The 19,745-nt window shown below is 36.2% G+C and overlaps 1 protein-coding gene across 2 annotated transcripts in view; it reads left to right on the forward strand.

Moving 5' to 3' along the window:
- Nucleotides 1–18,652, forward strand: part of zgc:77784 (uncharacterized protein LOC402947 homolog) — a 49,076-nt gene extending 30,424 nt beyond the window's left edge. Inside the window, exons 9-27 of one of the 2 annotated variants that reach the window (XM_056756894.1) lie at nt 161–366; nt 2,297–2,378; nt 2,531–2,699; nt 4,123–4,289; nt 4,364–4,482; nt 6,272–6,488; nt 6,755–6,873; nt 8,058–8,229; nt 10,044–10,259; nt 10,369–10,411; nt 11,467–11,606; nt 12,013–12,276; nt 12,445–12,559; nt 14,260–14,469; nt 15,979–16,127; nt 16,217–16,315; nt 16,398–16,562; nt 17,477–17,616; nt 18,018–18,652. In XM_056756894.1, the coding sequence (XP_056612872.1) occupies nt 161–366; nt 2,297–2,378; nt 2,531–2,699; nt 4,123–4,289; nt 4,364–4,482; nt 6,272–6,488; nt 6,755–6,873; nt 8,058–8,229; nt 10,044–10,259; nt 10,369–10,411; nt 11,467–11,606; nt 12,013–12,276; nt 12,445–12,559; nt 14,260–14,469; nt 15,979–16,127; nt 16,217–16,315; nt 16,398–16,562; nt 17,477–17,616; nt 18,018–18,029 (2,804 nt within the window). In that variant the 3' untranslated portion in view covers nt 18,030–18,652. The remainder of the gene's footprint in view (nt 1–160; nt 367–2,296; nt 2,379–2,530; nt 2,700–4,122; nt 4,290–4,363; nt 4,483–6,271; nt 6,489–6,754; nt 6,874–8,057; nt 8,230–10,043; nt 10,260–10,368; nt 10,412–11,466; nt 11,607–12,012; nt 12,277–12,444; nt 12,560–14,259; nt 14,470–15,978; nt 16,128–16,216; nt 16,316–16,397; nt 16,563–17,476; nt 17,617–18,017) is intronic. The other variant, XM_056756895.1, reaches the window with a different exon arrangement.
- Nucleotides 18,653–19,745: the final 1,093 nt, after the last annotated feature.

Consider the following 19,745-nt stretch of genomic DNA (forward strand, 5'->3'; position numbering starts at 1 on the left):
CACAATATCACTGTCTTTTATGACATTGTGTATTTAAAGTGTGATTAACTCGGACTGCTAGCTAGACGAGCTGTATAAATGAGTCTGGGCGAAGCGTGTTAGACGACTGGACAGATGCAAACACTCTCCTCACAAACACTCTCTGCTGTTTATCCTTCAGGCCCATCAGATCTCATTCCTCCAATTATCCGTCAGGGCCCGGCCAATCTGACTCTCGCCTCAGGCTCCAGCGCCCTACTCCAGTGCCATGTGATGGGCAGCCCATTCCCCAGCGTCAGGTGGGAGAAAGACGGGCAAAGCGTTCTGGCTGATGACATTCACATAAGCCTAATGGAAAACGGCACTTTACACATCAACGGCGTGAAGGTATTTGACAGACGCTTCAGACAAAGACTGGAATTGTTTGCTTTGATAAGGGCTCTGAAACGTGAAAGCTCCCCGGACCGAGCGGTTCTGAGAAAACATTTCATACTGAGTGAGACATTCACAAGCACACCTGAAGTAATGGGCTCCACTTGAGCGTTTCATATCCTATGACTTACTCGAGGCAGGGTTTACATCAACGCATGCCAAAAAAAGACGAAAAATAGCCGTGTAACCTTCATCCGTCAATAGCCAACAGAACTGTTTGCTTAGAGATGCTCGGCCAAAATTTACTTCTAATGTAATTAGGCACTTGGAACTTCACGAAATTCGCGTGACTAAGTGGAAGTGACGCTAATCTGTAATTTTCTTCTAGGATCGGAGTAAAGAGTAAGATTTATTTTAATTGATTGTGGCAGCAAAGACTAACAACCGGTGGTTTCGATTTTAATTAGAAGAACTCGTGCGCCCTCCCCATTCATCAAGTCGCTTCATCGGAAAAAGATAGCTCAGGATTTTAGGCTTACGATGCAATAGATCAGAAAAAGAAACCAAATTTGTCATGTCGTGGTACAGTGTTTGACACTTTAGATGAATTAACCTATCAAATGAAGATATAGATAGCACCGAAATATTTAATTTGCTTGTACGGCTCTCCTGAATATTAAAGTAGCAAATGTTTACTCTGTAGATCTTTTTTTAGGAATAACTCCATACAAGTTCTCTTACTTGTGTGCTCATGTAGTATTTAGCTGGACTCACAACAGGTGCATGCACACGCAAATGTGTCTAATTTTTTTCTCACGTTGAGAAATCTGGCTTATTCTAAGTGATGCACGTGCCACAGTGAGTAATTTGCATAACACACGTCCAAAACGTTTCCAGATATGGTGTTTTTTGTACTTCAGTAATTGGATGCAATGGAGTTTAGCTGCAGACATGGACGTGCACACCACGCCTGTCTTTTGCATACTATGTGGGTATGTGTGAAATCATGGTTTTAGCTTGAAAGTGTTCATACATACATTTAAAAAAGTAATACACACATAGGCACGTTTTAAACAATGTATTTTATTGCCAAGTTTAAACTTTAAAATGACTTTTAAAGGGATATTTCGAAAATATAAATTCTGTCATCATTTACTCAACAGCTAAACCTGTACGACTTTCTTTCTTCCACAGGAAACAAAAGAAGATATTTAGAAGAAAGTTGGTAACCGAACACATTCACTTACTGTATGGACACAAAACCAATGGGGGTCAATAAGTGCCAGTTGACAAAATTCTTCAAAATATCTTCTTTTGTGTTCTGCAGAAAAAAGACATACAGGGTGTGAAATGACAAGAGGGCTCGTAAATGATGACTGAATTTTCATTTTTCAGTGAACTATCACTTAAGGTAGTTGGAAGGTACCACTATGTATAATGCAGTTTTATAATATACTGTACAGAAAAGGACATTCTTGTAACTCTAAACCTAAAAATGAAAACCCCAACCCCATGTCATTCCACCCCTATTAACCTTTAAAAGGCAAAAGACTCTGCGTTCAGTTAAAAGATGTATACTGCACCTTTTGGTTTTGTTTGCATTACCTTTCAAGAACATTCACACAGATTGAATGACATCTATTGTACAACGTTTGTTTCTTAAATGAGACATCTGACAGACAGCACTGCCATACGCAGAATATCAAACAGGCATTCTGAATGTCAAAGTTGATCTTGGGGGAGTTTAAACGGTCACAACCTCTAACTTACTCAATATAAACTAAACTGACTGATCGGCTAAAACAAGGCATTTGATTCGCGTCATTTGGAGAGCAGAGGAAAGAAGCGCAGAGCACTTCACAGACAATGCATGTTCGCAATTATCTTTGTCGTCTTTTAGACGTAGAGAGAAAGAGAGCGATGATTTTGTCCTCTCTGTTGCTAGGAGACAGACTCAGGGACGTACACCTGTGTCGCATCCAGTTCCACGGGTGAGACGAGGTGGAGTTGGACTTTAGAAGTGAAAGGTACGAACATTCTTTCCTTTCATTACTCTTTATCTACAACTTTAACCGAAAAGAGTGAGACTTAAAGAAGCACGGATTATTGTGATGTGCTGTCAGATGTGTTTGGATCAGGTGTGTATATGGCCTTGACGAAACATTGACTTTGTGTTTAGTGAATGGAGCGTCCTCTTCGCCAGGGGTTTCAAGGACCCTGCAGCTGCCCGGTCCTCCTCAAAAACCAGCGGTGACAGAAGTGACCTCGCACAGTGTCACTCTTACCTGGCAGCCCAACCCACATGAGGGCGGAGCAGCTGTCACTTCTTACGTCATCGAGGCTTTCAGGTTTACATTATTCTGTTGACATGAGTACATTACTGTTTCTTAAAGTAAAGTTATGTCATCGTTACATTAATTCACCCTCAGGCCGTGCATAACCTGTCCAACACGGAAGAAGATATTTGATTTTGTGTTCATACAATGGAAGTCAATGTTGTTTGGTTAGCAACATTCTTCAAAATCTCTTCTAGGTACTACTGTATCATACAATACAAACTGACTTTAGCCAAAGGTTAAATGTTTTACTGTCCCACTCACGGTAAAATGTAGAAGACTCTGCAAATCAATATAATTGTAATGATGATATGACATCAGGAAGTAAATAAATTAATATGGTTTATACGCCATTACTTATGAAAAAACAGCGGTACCCATTAACTTTTATTGTACAGACACAACACCAATGCAAGTCAATGGGTACCACTGTTGTTCGGTTACTTAGATTCTTCAAAATATCTTCTTTTGTGTTCTACAGAAGAAAGAAAGTCATACAGGTTTAAAATGGTAAGAGGGTGAGTAAATGATGACAGAATTTTCATTTTTGGTGAACTATTCCTTTAAATGGTTCATAAAACGAAACATTTATATGCAATTGTTATAGGAGGACCATGCTGTCTCTATTTTAACTTTGTGAAATATTTCTTTATTGCAATGTTTGCATTATATCTTAAATGCATAATGCGAGTTCCTATGTGTGTATCAAGTATGCTGATCAGCTGTAGTACAAAATATATATTAAAGAACTTACAGTATCCATAACGGCTTCAGTTTTGGTAGAAATGTCACTCAATGCGTCAGATTGAAGTTTCTGGTAAAGTAAGAGTGGGAAGTTGCTCTCGTGCAGACCGGCCGCTCTTATGGGCTTCGGTTAGATTCAGCAGAACTTTCCCTCTCTGGGCTCTGTGGAGGTCAGAGGAACAGAAGTCTCTAATAATGTCCTGCCAGCAGAGCAGCAGGGAGGGTGAAGCAGAGAGGCTGAGAGCAGAGGCCAAGTCGTTATTTAGCTCTACTCTGACACCTTGTTAAGAAGATGCTCAGAATTATTGTGCAGCCCTCTCCGCCCGGAGGTCACGGTCGTGTGCAGTGTCCGAGAAGTGGACTGCGCAGATCTTACGTGCTCACGGTGCATAGAAACAAGGCCAGATTCTTTCTTGACCTTCACACACACCTGTGTGCTCTGTGTTTCTCATTAACAAAGACCAACGCGTCCAATTTAGCATGCCAGGTCAGCTTTTTTCAAGTAGATAAGAATAGACACGGGAATCAGTTCCCATTCATTAACTTTAATCATGTGCCTTAATATCACATATTTAATCAATAAGGTACTCGAGGGCATGCTTTAGTTTGAGTGTAGTCATGCAAAGTAGGAAAGTATAAGGAAAGTATCACTTAGTCATCAATAGTGTTTATTTTCTCTTTCTAATTCTAGTCAGTCAGTGGGCAGCATATGGCAGACGGCGGCGGACCTTGTGAGGCAGGAGAAGCACACGGTGACTGGACTCTTCCCTAATACTGTGTACCTGTTCATCATCCGGGCGATGAACTCCTACGGCCTGAGTGACCCCAGTCCCATCTCAGAGCCGGTCCGAACACAGGGTATGTTCAAGGTTTCTGATGTAGCCTGTCTACTTCCATACATCTGCTTGACTTAATATATATTTTTCTATCAGATGGTCAAGAGGATCAGGGAACAGACCAGGGGCCTTTACAGATGGATTTAGGAGGAGTCAAAGTTCACCTGCAGACACCAGACGTTTTGAGCACTAATAGCATCCGGGTCACGTGGACTGTGAGTAAATGATGTACATGTGATGATGTGTGATGTATTAGTATCAGTCAGAAGTTTTCTTAGTTATTGACATTGATCTGATAAGGATGATTTTGTAGGCAAATTATATTGGAATTTATTTCATATTTATTTTCATCTATTTAAAAATGTTCCTCTAGGTTTTAGTAATATTAATACTTTTTCTTAAAGGAAGAGTTCACCAAAAATGAAACATTATTTACCCCCTTACGATGTTCCAAACTTGTATGAATGACCAGGACTCAAATACTCAACTATTGCTGAAATTACAAGCAGGTGGACTCAACGGTTACGGTCGCTTACGGATTCACTGCGATTTACAGATTTTTCAGGTGTTACTGGACACTGAAATGTTGTGCCAAATTGTGTTTCCTCATATTGCAAGTAGTCATTTAATTCGTGGTGTTCACGTGGTAAAGTGACGACATGTGCATTCCCTCTATAAAGACAATGAGTAAATGATGAAAGAATTTTCATTTTGGGTGAACTATCCCTTTAAGACATGTAAAATTCTTCATTCAGACTATGTGGTCCATTATTGTTTATTATTGGTCATAACATTCAAATTATGATCAGTCTCCTATAGGACTTTTATTTAAAACAATCATAGGTCATTTTTATATATGAAAATAAATACTGAATAAATAATCTGATCAGTGTTTTGTATAACAACCGATATTATAACTTACTTTTAAGAAAATTTAGTAAAAACAAATGTTGCATCATATTTTTATAGGGGAATAACTCAAACATATTTAAAAAAATTCCATATCGTATGTTATTTGCTTGTGTAAATAAAATTAGTTATTTATCAATAAAGGTTGCTGTACCCTTGGTTTGAGAACAAATATGTACCTTCATTTAAATTGTACCATAAAAGGTACCAAACGGTATCATCAGAGGTCTTTCTTGTACCATTAAGGGTACATTTATTGAATAGGTACAAAACTGTTCTTCAGGGAACATTTTTTGTACCCTTGTGTACCTTTTTTTCCGAGAGTGTAGAGGTCATCTTTTAAAAGGAATGTGCGTCATTTTTGAAATGTTAAAATGCTTTCTCTAATGTGACAACTATAATCCATTAGTAAGTAGATTTCTCTAAACAGGGTCAACATTCTGGTGCTATTAGTACACGTTTGCAAATTCCATGCAGCTTGAGATATACAGCCGCAGAAAAAATTAAGAGACCATTTCAAAAACAATTTTCGTATTTCTGAAGTTACTATTTATAGGTATGTGTTAGGTAAAATGTTAATTTTTGTTTTATTCTGTGAACTACTGAAAACATTTCTACCAAATTTCAAATAGATTATTGTTTCTAGTTGTATTTGTTTGCAGAAAATGACAACTGGAGAAACAGGTCAAAATAATAGAAAAGATGCTCTACATTTTATCAGTCCTCAAACACCGCAAAGAAAACAAGTTCGTATTCACTTTTAAACAATACAACATTACATGTATTTAGGAAAAGTAAAAAAATGGACTGGATTTTTAACAAAGTTTTCATGTTTCTTATTATGCTCTTGAATGACTTCATGTCACTCCTGAGGTTTGATTTTGTTGAAATTCTGTAGACACTGGAATGGCCACATGTACATCTAGAAATGCTGATTAAATGAAAATTTGTAATGGTCTCTTTATTTCGCGGCTGTATGTTTGTCTAATCAATAGAAAATACCTACAGCTTTACTATTTTAAAGAATAATATGTCCCTATCAGCACTGTATGAATAAAGCTCATGATATGTTTGGGAATGGTGATGTTATTTCAGCTTGACCGGCAACCTCGGTACATTCAAGGCTTCAGGCTGTATTACAGGCCTGTGGGGAGTGCTTGGATGGTCCAGGACATTAAAGCAGGATCCCTACGCACTGCGGTTTTAACCGAGCTACACGGAGGAACAGAATACGAGCTCAAAGTGAGACCGTATTACAGTGACTTTCATGGGCTGGACAGTGAAATCACAGTTGTTCGCATTCCAGATAAAGGCAAGATTTATTTTGGTATTTAATGCCACTTCCATGTGACATATTGTAGTCTTTATATAAATTATTTATCCACGTGGGTCATTTTTAAATGCATGTGCTCTCATAAGCTTTAATCCAAATTTGAAAATGTACTATACTTGAGCTCTGGGCTCCACCTGTTCACTGCGACTTTAACTTGATTCTTAACATTGTAATTTAAATGACTTTTATTTATCCTCAAACTTTTGCTGTAATGTCTTTTGGCACTTGATATTTTCTGCTTTTAGCACTGACCGGCCCTCCTCAGGAAGTCAGCGTGGAGCAGCTAAGTAACAGTTCAAGTGTGCATGTGTCATGGCAGCCTCCAGTCTCTCTTGCACCAGATGAGCTCATACTAGAATACAGGGTGAGAATAAGAGCAAAAAACATTTTTATAATGGGATTCTAATTTGAATATAATATTGATATTAATTATTGTAATATATCTCCATAAAAGGGAAGGAAGGAGGCGGGAACCGGCAAACATTTAACATTTAATAACATATATAATAAAAGCCGGCTGCCCCTCACGGACGACCGCCAGCGAACAAAACATAAATACAAAACACAAGACCATAAATATAAACTTAACATAAATTCGGGCCAGGTCCTCTCTCCTCGACGGTCTGGTCGCTCGTTCCTTTTATACGCTCCCAATCTCCTACGTGATTCGAGCCCGGTGTGCGCACAGCTGGCGCTCATTCACAATTACTCACCAGACTCGAACCACGGTCTCGCCCCGCCTACTCTACTACAATTATGTTTGGTGTCAAGTTATTTAAAACTACAAATTCTTTGTTTACTTGTTTATCTTGTGTGGGTTGTTCGTGCTGTTAAAATCCACGTTTAGCATGTTAATCTGCACCAATAGAATTAATTCAGTTTGTTATAACTTGAAACTATTGATATGTTTTGCCTAGTTTTTAATCTTTTCTAAAATCTCATTACAAATTAACAAAATGGGTTGAATTTTAGTGCAATCCTTTTTAAACTCCAATTCGTATCTTTTGCATTGTCATCACTGTTTTGACTGCATGTCATTTTACATTTATTTATGCATTGAAGTCAAATGAGGACAAACTGATATTTCCTGAACTTTTCGACCCCCAAAGAACATTTAAATCCTTATTATAAATTTACTGTTGTGAATCAACCAAAAAAGTTAAAGATTGCAGCTTAAATTGATAGTTAACGCCAAAAATGTAAATTACATTTACTCACCCTCTTGACATTTTAAACCGGTATCATTTTCTTTCTTCTGCTAAACACAAAAGAAGATATTTTGAAGAATGTTGGTAAACAAAAAAATTCCCCATTCACATCTATCGTATGGACACAAAACCAATGCAAGTCAATGGTGACCAACGGGTTTCTGTTACCATCATTCTTCAGAATATATTTTCTGTACTGCAGAAGAAAGAAAGTAATACAGGTTAGAAATGACTTGAGGGCGAATAAATGTAGTATTGCGTAGTAAATATTGCTATACTTTGAAATGTCAATTTTTCTCAGACTTCAGCTTGAGACGCTCTGCTTCTTTGTCTCGTACAGGTGTGGTGTATAGGGAATGAGTCTCAGCAGATGGTGAACCGAAGTGTGAATGGAGATGTGCCGTGGGTGCTGTTAGATGCACTATTGCCAGAATCGATGTATCGCGTGCAGGTCGCGGCGGTGACAATATCAGGAGTGGGCATTTACAGCCAGCCTGTTTTCATCTATTTGAGTGAGTACCACCCACTTGTATACAGGACACTTTGAACCTCTGCTTTTACTCTGTCATGGTATTGACTCATGCAGATTTTGCTTAAATTGGCCTTTCTAGAGCGATTTGGTTCTGCATTGAGGGCATTTTTTTAAAGAGGCAAATATACCATGCACACATAGACCATATACAGTATGTAGCTGAGCAGCCGAGGTGATTTACATGCATTGACATAATAACCAGAATTGCGAGAAACAATATCTGATATGTTGAGATGCTGTTTATTGATTCACATGAACCATGGATGCTGTAAGAGGCTGTTCCAGTCGAACTGCTGTCCTGTGACTTAAAGGAAAGATTTAAGCATCATACAATAGCGCTTTTTTGAAATGTTGTGGCATTGAAAGGCACAGGGTTTTTAAATTGTTGAGTAAAGTAGCAAAAGCGTGAAAATGTAGACTAGGAATTATGCCAAGACAAATATGGCTTCAAATTAATAAAATATGTAATAAATAAGAAATTAAACAATAAATAAATGAACTAATAAATATAGAAAGTATGCCCTGTTTCACTGGCAAGGCTTAACACTAGTCCCACTCTAAAAATAAAGTTTTAAGTTGTGTTAACTGAAAATAAATGGACATATCTTAAAATGCGTCATTGCCATTGTTTTGTCTCAGGATGCATGCCAGTAATGTTTTTATCTAATTCATTTTAATAAAAGCCACTTGAAGGGATAGTTCACCTGTCTTGAATTACTCAACCTCAAATTGTTCCAAACCTGTATACATCTGATGAACCCAAAGACAGATATTCGGAAGAATGCTAGCAACTGAGATTTCTGGGGCACCGTTGACTACAATTTAAAAGCTTGTCAAAAGGTGCCCAGAACTGTTTGTTTTCCTAAATTCTTTAAAATATGTTATTTTGTTGTCAATAGAACAAATAATACAATAATTCTTTCTACTATGGAAGTCAGTAGGCCCCAGAAATATCAGTTGCTAACATTCTTCCAAATATCTTTCTTTGTAATCAAACAAGCAAAGAAATGTATACTGTACATGTTTGGAACAACTTGAATAATTCATGACATAATTTTAATTTTGGGGTAAACAGTTAATTTTAAATAACCAAATTTCCAAATAGTCCTGGCTTAAGCTAAACCTTGTCTGTGAAAAAGAGAATTCGTGGCTCGGTTTTTTGCTCTATAGGTTTGCAGTTAGTTCATTTTCGTGCATAGTAGTTAAAGCCAAACAATATAAAAAAGTGTGACTAAATTTTGCCTTTTGTTGTACACCTGCAGAAATGTCATTTATAATACATTAAATCATTTTAAATCTCCAGTGTAAATTCAATGTAGATTTATTGTACCCCACTAGATTAACACTTTTTAAATGACTAAAATCTAAAACAAGAGCAGAAAATGAAATAAAGAATAAATAGCCAAAGTGTTTTTGAAAGAGCTGAATAACTCAAATTATCCTCACTGACTGTCTCCATTAATCGATCTGTCACGAGTGACAGGAGCACTTGTAGATGTGTCTGCGTCTCATGGTTAACACAGGGGCCCTTAAGGCTTGCAGTATGACACCTTTACCACCATCATTTACCACACAGCTCCGAGCATAACATTTATTCTACCTGACAGATTCTTTCACTATCTAAACATTTATTCATATTTAGGAATATTGAGTGCTGAGCATTTACATGTTATATATCAGTTAAAGATTGACTTTGAGAAAATATACGGTAAATTGATTTAATACTCCCTGTATAAGACAAGAGAAATGTAAGCCTTCTAACTTTCTTCATTTTTCCTTTCTGTCTACTTTCAGAGGTACCAATTGATCAGTCCTTGTCAGCGATGAAGGATGACAGCGTGAGTCTGTCAGAGCAGATCACAGGGGTGGTCCGTCAGCCAGCCTTCATCGCTGGAATTGGTGTGTCCTCCTGGATGGTTTTAATGGGATTCAGTGCCTGGATCTATTGCAGACACAGGAGGAGGAAAGAACTTGGACACTACACAACTTCCTTCGCTTACACTCCCGCAGGTGATTCAGAGACCCCTGGGTGCCGTCCATATCAGTGTCCGTCTGTATCAAATGATACTTTCAAATGAGCTTTGGGATGATGATTTCTATTTTTTTGTTATTCCTATAGGTGCTCTTTCTCGTGGTGAAGGGTCTGATCTTATCAACGGAAGGTATGTTTCATAGGAAGATTTCCAACTTTGCCTACTGTACTTGTTTATATGAATGTTTTTTATTCTTCTAAATTTTTAAATTGAAGTTAATACAGGTCATGCAATATGAAAGTGACCTTTTAAGTATTTTAACTGTATAACCTTCAGAACCTAAATTACTTTGAATTCCCTTTTTTTCAAAGTTTTATTCAATATTGAAACATTAGTGGTTACTGTATAAAGACAGCCTTGAATCCATTGATTTCCAATGTGAAAGAGGACATGAAATAGTGCATTTACTGTACATGTACATTCACACATAGCATAAAAAAGTCATAAAATGTTGAAAAGAAAAACCTTAAAGGAACACTTCACTCAAAATAAAAAGTCTGTAATTATTTAATCACCCTCACGTTGTTACAAATCTATATACATTTATTTGTTCTGATGAACACAGAGAAAGATATTTGGCAAAGAATTCTGAAAGCAAAGCAGTTCTTGGCCATCATTGACTACCATAGTTGGAAAAATCACTCTGTTGTTGTCAAAAGTGCCTCAGAATGGTTTGCTTTACTAAATTTTCTATAAAATATCTTCATTTGGAACTTTATAAAACAATTTATTCTACTATGTTCCCAATTTTTCCCTAAAATAATATCTTGTATATATAAAGTCCCTAGTCTTATGGGTCAATTTTTCAAAATTGAGATGTTTACATCATCTGAAATCTGAATAATGAAGCTCTTGATTAATGTATGAGTTGTTAGGATATGACAATATCGGAGATACAACAGTTTAAACTCCGTAATCTGAGGGAGCAAAAAACTAAATATTAAGAAAATTGCCTTTTTATCAATCATTGTTAAGTTGTTAATCAGAAGTGCTGTGGCAGGCCATCCACTCACAAAAATAAAGTTTTGATATATTTAAGTTAGGACATTTACAAAATATCTTCATGGAACATGATTTTTATTAAATATTCTAATGATTTTTGGCTTACATTTTACTAAAAATGTTCCTGTGCTACTTAATACTGGTTTTGTGATCCAGGATCACATATACTGTTTCTTTTACAGGCCGTGTTTACTTGAGTCACACTTAGGTAACTACCCCTGGCTAGCTGACTCCTGGCCAACCAGCAATTTCTCTCGTAATGGAAAAGATACGGTCAACTGCTGTGCCGGCAAACTTGACTCTACGGATAAATATCGCAACAGTAAGTCCTTCATCTTCCCCCACTTTTGTACAATTATGAATTAAAGACCGAGTGTATGAAATTTAGCAGCATTTGGGGGGAGGTTGTGAATTGCAACCAGCGGCTCACTCCACCTCTCCCCCTTCACGATTGAAGCATTACGGTGGATGACACAGGGCTAAGATGTCATCAGTCGGTTTATGGTCACTCTAGAAACAGCATGGTGAATTCCATGTGAGGGGACCCGCGGTGTATGCGGATAGAAATAGCTCATTCTAAGATAATAAAAACATAACGCTTCATTATGTAAGGTCTTTATACACCTCTGAAGATATAGGTATGTATATTATATTGCATTTCTGTCAATAGATCCTTCGAAAAATTACACACAGCTCTTAAATGTCTAGTAACTAAATCTGTTTTCTAGCTTCAGGATTGTCAAATTATCAGAACCAGAGTGGCAAGTACAGCACCGCCTCTAATGATGGAGGCATATACTGTACAATCAACCCATCCGATGCTAATGGCCACGACCTATGCAGTCTGTACTCTCAAGGTCCAGACCCGTACACCAGAACTCCAGTCCTCTCTAAGACAGATCTTTACAGCCTGGAGCAGGACCAGTGGAGCCTTCAGTCGGGTCATAGCGAAGCAGAATATGCTAAACTTCAGTATCCCCGAGGGGAAAACGGTAGGAGCGTCTATGGGTCAATAATGATTTTGATCATAAAGGTTAAAGATTAATCCTTTAGGTATTAGGGAATTATGCCGACAGATTGGATCAACATATCTCAAAGTTTTGCAGCCGATGCAGATGTTAGTTAAATGCTAATTGTGACTGTTTTATGCTGAATTACAGCCAAACGGATGAAGCAGAAATCTCTCGGGCAAGCCTCCTCACCCAGCTGGTCTGATGTGCTGTCTGTAACTCCACCAGCACACAGGAAGTGTAAAAGTGCGGATAGACATAACAGGTATAATCTATCATGTGATAGACATCCCAAGGGACATGAATTTTAAGACGTGACTTTTGGTTTGAATTTTTTCAAGATTGGAAATATCAGTGCATAGGCTATGTTCAAACATGGCATCATCCCATTAAAAAGCAGACTTTTCAGTTCAAACATTATTTTCATTATTTATTTCTTGTTTTTTTTTCTAATATTCTTTTTATTCGTTTATTAACACTTACAACAGAAAAATAAACAATATTATCCTCAAGACAAGATTATAAATAGTACAAATTTTTTTATAATTCAAGCAAAGAGAGGGAAACAAGTCAGCCTTATATATTTATTTCTTGATTTTTAGAAAACAATGTGGAGACATCCTATAAACAAGATTTTAAAGATTTTTGTTGAGAATTGTTTTGAGATAATTGAGCGTGCTTACCTTAGCCCAAATTAATAATTTAGTGAGCCTTATTATAATAACAATTATTATCAATTTAATAAAAAAAATCTTGTTTATCAGTAAATAAACTGAAAAACAAGATTGCATGTTTAATCTAAAAAATACATTTACATTTAGCAGACGCTTTTATCCAAAGCGACTTACAAAGAGTTTAGGAGCAATAAGCGATATGTCATACAGGAGCCATAATGCATTAAGTGCCAATACAAAGTTACTGGTTTCAACAAAAGCTAGACCACTACCTGTTGAGAGAAAGGGTCAGTGTTTTTTTTTTTTTACATAATCTAAATACAGATTAAACATGATTTTTTTGCAAAAGCAACTCACTATGATGGTACCGTACATCAATGGTATCAGGTTGTAATACCATGATACTTGAATATACAAGCTTATATTATCTTTAGATTAGTGTGTCAGCAGGAAATATCAAAATAGATTTCCAAACATTAATTGCTTAAATAACATTAATTCTTCTTTAATGGAACATCACTTCCTGGATCATTCTCAGCATCCTTCTCAAGTAACTGACCCAGTATTAAAACTAAGCAACAGAATGAAATGTAGCCAAAGCAATAAATCTAGGTCTTACAGTATCTAATCTAATTTGACGTTTCAGCGGAAAGTGACAGGGGCTAATGGTGTTAGCTCTTACAGTCCAGCCTTCTTGACTGTTCCGAGAGAGGCGGCTCATCTATAAGAATAGCCACAGGTCGAAATGAAGCGTAACCACACATATCAATGCTTTCTTTGTCTCGCAGTACATTTTTATCTTCGACTTCCAAAGATGCAACAGCTTTTGAAGATTCTGATAAGGCTTTTGCTATGCTGCCTTGTGTGACCGCATTGGATTTTGTTGCTGTTTGATTATTTTTTTCACAGCACTACAATCTCTGTTTACCACAGTTCTACATCTGAAAAAAAGGAAATCACAGCTATGCGTTAGGTGTCCTGAGTCTTTGAGGTTTTTATTGTGGTTTATTGTGGCCTCAGCAAAACGAAGCTGTCATTTTAATCCCGAAATGTATACATTTCATTTCCATCTCCATTATATCCACCATGGAGGGTATTAAATGGAATGTTGTGAAATTATGTTTCGGGGAAAACTGTGTTAAGAATTTTGTTAAGACTGGGTTAAATGTGCCTAGAGGTGAAGAAAAGTTTAGAAATCGTTGTATGATGTACTTTATGGTAGCATCCTGAGATTTGAAGTGTACCTTACATCCCATATGAATGATGTTGTGATCTGGTTCCGTACCTGTAGCCCTGAAGTTGATGAAGAGTGGAGTCCTCCTCTACCTGAGCGCATGTATCTGATCGAGGGTTTGGAGGATGCAGCCACACTTCCCTTAAGAGAAGAAACCAACTGTGTCACAACATACAGTCTGAAGTCTATGGCAACTCTCACACCCTCCCCCAGCGAGGAGCAGCGCTCAGATGACCTGCGACTGCAGCATCCAGACCTGCTGCCACGGTACGCACACACATATACAGTGCCATCCAGGGCTTTACATCAAGTTCGGTGTCAAACGATTATTCCAGTCCAATGGTATGCAAAATAAAAGTTTTTGTTTACATAATATGTGTGTGTATAATAATTATGTATAAATAAAAAAATATTTATTCATATATTAAATATTTAAATAAATTATATACAAATATAAAAATGCGTATACACATGTAAATATTTCTGAAATATACATGCAAGTGTATATATATATATATATATATATATATATATATATATATATATATATATATATATATATATATATATATATATATACATAATTATTATGCACAGTACACACACATAATATGTAAACAAAAACTTTTATTTGGCATACGTTGAGTCGTGAATAAATTAAAGCTTATCTTGGGCCAAAGGTGAGGTTATTTTTCATTTATTTTATTTTTAATTATGTATTTTTGTAGCCTCTTTTGCTATTATTCTTTAAATGGGATCTTTTACATTTATGCATTTGGCAGATGCTTTTATCCAAAGCGACTTACATTGCATTGTATTATACATTTGTTTCTGACTATGTGCAATCCCCTGAGATTGAACCAATTACCTTGCAGTTGCAAGCGCCATGCGCTAACCACTGAGTCACAGGAAAGCTCAGAGATCAAAGAGTCAAAAGAAAAGTAGGGGGTATGTGATAAGGACATGACCAAGGTCGGACTCAAACCAGAGTTCTTGTGAGATTCCACAGGCACTGTTTTTGTGATAAGTTTTCAATTTATTTACATTATTGTTCTTATGAATATCAGAACATATTTTAAAATAATAACAGATCTATTAACAACATTATTTATTTACTTTATTGCCTAAATGAAGCCTTACACACACTTTTTAAAAAAAGTAAATCTGGAATTGTGCTTTACTTTACATTTACAAATGTACATTTAGCAGATGCTTTTATGCGAGGCAACATAGAAGCCTAAGGAACAATAAAGCTGCTCAGCAGAGGAGGCAATAATACAAGATGTGCTATAACAAGTTACAAGCAACTTATTTTTTACCAAGTTCTTGTAGGATGAGTGTGACTTATCTCTTAATAGCTGGAATAGCATCTTTATTACACTGATGTGATTATAGTAAACATGGTTGCATACAATCCCGAAACAGTGGCTATCAACTATGCTAAAACAGAAGATAAAATGTTCATTTTATGCTTAGAAAAGCCTATGAAAAGGATAATAATAAAATGAAATATTTACAATCTATATGATTCATTTTGTCCAAATACTAAAATTTGAATAAAATTGAATGTTGAAAGTTTGCAGCCATATACTGTAGTTACACTATCAACCAGCAGGGGTTAACGGGCCCATGCCAACTATCCAAACCTTGAAGCTTTAAATCAAACAAACTCGTCCGACATTAGTCCTACACAACAGGACGAACATTAATGTCGAGCCCTGCAGACTCCACGGTTGTTTTATTGCTTACTAAAGTGTTAATGTGTGTTCCCGACAGGAAGACGCAATGCGCACACAATTCACAGTTCAACCTCTCCAACCCAAAGCAGTTAACCAAGACAAATTCTCATAATGGCAGTATTTCCCATCACATCAGCCCTTGGAGAGATATTGCTGGAATAGAAGAACTATTCTCCGACAAGACAGGCACGCAGAATAATTGTTTCCATTATGCTGCCGATAATTACGTATGGAGAACATAATCTTTGTTTACTTTTTGTCTTCACCGCTATTAGGAGAATTGACATTATTCCCATCGTCAATTCAGAAGCCCAGACCAAAAAAGAAGTCATCTAAAGACGGGCCTGGGAGACGAGAAATGTTGAATGCAGGAAGTAAGAGAAGTCTTTAAAGGAACAGTTCACCCAAAAAATGTAACTCATATTGAGGGACTTAAGCATTTGTTCATTCTCAAAGCATGCATCTCCACAGACCTGCCTCCTCCCCCAGAACCCCCTCCTCTGACACAAGACCCCATGATGCACTTGACAGACATGTTGAACAATGGTGGAAACAGAACAACCCCACAGCACAGAGAGAGAAGATCAGAGCGCAAAACAGCAGCAGAGTGGATCACCGAAGGTCAGAATAACAAGGGTTTACTCACACAAATGAATTTAAAGCATTACATTTTGGCGGACTAATTGTGAATAAATGATACTTTCTAAAGAAATTGTTTATTTCACCATCCACATTTTCCAAGCACCTCTCACATCTGCCAAGTTGTATATTCCCTTACTTAGTAGACTGTTACATTTTCTAAAACCAACATAGTATTGTTTTCAGACATATTTGTGTATTGAATTAGGTTTTGTTTTTACATTTTCATTTTTCATATTTATTTCAGTTTAATTTTTAGCTATTTTGATATGTGCTTTTGTCATTTTGTTTGTTTATTTTTTGCTTTTTAGGTTTATAAGGTATCATTAAAGTTTTATTCATTTCAGTTTTATTTTTGTTTTAGTATTGATTTTCAGTTAATAATTTTAATGCCTCAAATTTTTTTATTAAACTTTTTATGGTATATTGCTCAAACCAGCAATAGGCTAATAGGCTTTATGCCGAACATGCAGGAATCGGTTTCATCACATCCGGTTCAGGTCTTTCGTATGCACTTGTTACATATAGAACTGTTTTACCCAAAATGCCTTGTAGAAAAGATACCAGCTTAATCATTGTACATAATACATACAGATTGATATTTAATGTATTGATTTTACTGACATTTGATTATAAAATTGCTAAAAATGATATGTTCATTACCTAAAAAATGAATAGATATCACTGTTATTTCAAAATGATGTTAAAACTTTCTCTGACAAGCGGAGGTAACAAACCTGTTTTCCGGTTTGTTTGATGGTCATGTGACGTTCAACATATTCCCTATGTGCTATTCCCTTTTGTCTTATAATGTTGAAGCTTATATTTTATTTAATTCTAACAGAAATGTCCTAATGGTTTGTTTTAGTAAATTAAAATAACTTTGTCTCCAACAGATGAAGATTTACTCCAGTATTTCAAAGCAAACCTGCTGCCCAGAGGTCAGATGTCCAATCACTGTTCCCTCTCCAGAAGCTCCGCCTCTCAATCCTCCACAACCTCTCGTTCTTTGGGGGCAGGAAGGAGGAGAACTGAGGTTAGATGAGTATGTGCGTGATTGTGTGTGTCTGTCTACCGTCTGGTTGCACATGGTCTGAACAAGTTCATTAGTCACTAGCCACGCGCAGAGGCCTTGAAGCATTGAAGTAAATTAGCAATCGATAAGCTGCAGGACACTGTGCGCGTACAACTGGAAGCACACACTAAATGAATCAGGCAATAGTTAGATTCTCAGTTTTCTAAGAAAACCGTGTCTGTTTTGGTCTCCATGGCATTGGTATCACAATGCATCGATGAATATTAATATTTCTAACCCCATGTGCTGGTTTGTGCTAGGTGGAATATTACTGCATGTTACTAGAGCTTTAATGTGCCAGGGTTTGATTGCTTGGCAACAAAATGATGGTTTTATGTAATCTTGCGCTTGTTTATTTTCAGAACATGATATGAGGAGAGGAACTTGATCATCGTTATTCTACGTGCATCATGCGCCTTGCAGTGTATATGCCCTGTGATCCTTCTGCTTTCTTTTTTATATCAATAGTTTTATAAAATTACCCTTTGTTGTCTTACCTTTGTATGTGTATGTATATATTCATTTTTACAATGTTTCTGTGTGTGAAAAAGTTTTATTATTTATTATTTATGTTTTAGTATTTATTATTAGTTTGAAGAAAATGAAATGTTAAAAAACATTTAGGCCTAAATACTTTTTAAATGAACATGATATTTGAATGTATCTGGTGTACATTACATGTATGCCTCAATGTCCACATGTATTACAAATCTGTTTATTTATGTGAAAAATATAGCAGATATCATCACCCACGGTCTATGTGAAAAACCCATTAAATTAAACAATACTAACCCTATAGAATACCAGATGTATCTTGTTGGTGAATCTTCACTGGGACTGTCTCCAGACTTTAACAAAAGCCCACTGACGGCTCTTCATATCAAGCTGTTCTTCACAAATGCATCAGTCATATGCAGTTTTATGCAGCTGTGTATTGGAAACCATACACAATAAAAAAAGTCATGTTCTAAGACATTTTTAAACTACTGTTATCAATATGGATTTGTTTTATGTTTAATTGTCTTTGTATCTTTGCGTTTTTGTGTGTTCGGTATGATTTAGAAGTAAGGGATAATGTACAGCCAGCTGGTTGTTATCACTGAATAAACCCGACAGGGTGATTAGGATCCCGACACAAAGCGAAAGGTCTTGTGGCTTAAATGGCTAGTTGCAACATGAGTAAATGAAAGATAATGAATTGATATTAAACACTTTATTAGCTCGTAACATAATTTTTTTTTGTTGGAAACTGTTTTCTTTCAGCCGTAAGTTAAGACATAAGTTTAAACAAGATGAAGATTTAATTTGTTAGTCATTTTTAATGTTATTAATTTGATTTGAATTTACAAGTATTTAACAGGAAGAATGTGAACAATATTCTTATATTCCAATATATCATAAATTAGGAATATTTGGACAATTCCATCATTATGGATGTGACATTTTTTTGTCAAAACTTGTAAAGAAAGTTTTTATTACCAATATATTGAAGCATCTGTTCATATTTTACTAAACCCCTGATGATAGAGTCCAGAGATCAGAAAAATATCAGTCTAAGCTTGAGTTTTCTATTTTAAAAGAGGGATTTTAATGCACTTTCTGTGAATTAAAAAATAAACTAGAAGCAAAAATACACAACAAAAAGAGAAGGAATGGGTCTTTATGGAACATATAGTTACTATATTGGAATTTGTATGTGCCCATTTGTGAGGAATATGGTCTGTTATGAAAGTGTCAACTCACTTACCTGACTGTGGTAAACTGTGCTATAGAAATTTTGAGACTTTGAATGAATATTTAAACCACCAAATATTTAAATCTGACCCATCAGCATGTTGAAAACCTTTGATAACAAATAGATTTTCCACCCTAAGGTTGACATTTGCATAAAATTGCCCATTAATATTTGAGTCATATTAAACTGCATTGGTCAATCGGATGACCGTGGTTGTTATCTGGGAATAACATCACATGGAATGTTACGACTGACCGATGTGAATCAAGAATTTATTCTAATCAAGTACTCATGTATTACAATACATAAGATACTGTAAATCATAATTTTTGGACCATATACCAAAAGCTGCCTC

The sequence above is a fragment of the Triplophysa dalaica genome, chromosome 9 (assembly GCF_015846415.1).
Source record: "Triplophysa dalaica isolate WHDGS20190420 chromosome 9, ASM1584641v1, whole genome shotgun sequence".
In the NCBI taxonomy this organism is placed as follows: domain Eukaryota; kingdom Metazoa; phylum Chordata; class Actinopteri; order Cypriniformes; family Nemacheilidae; genus Triplophysa; species Triplophysa dalaica.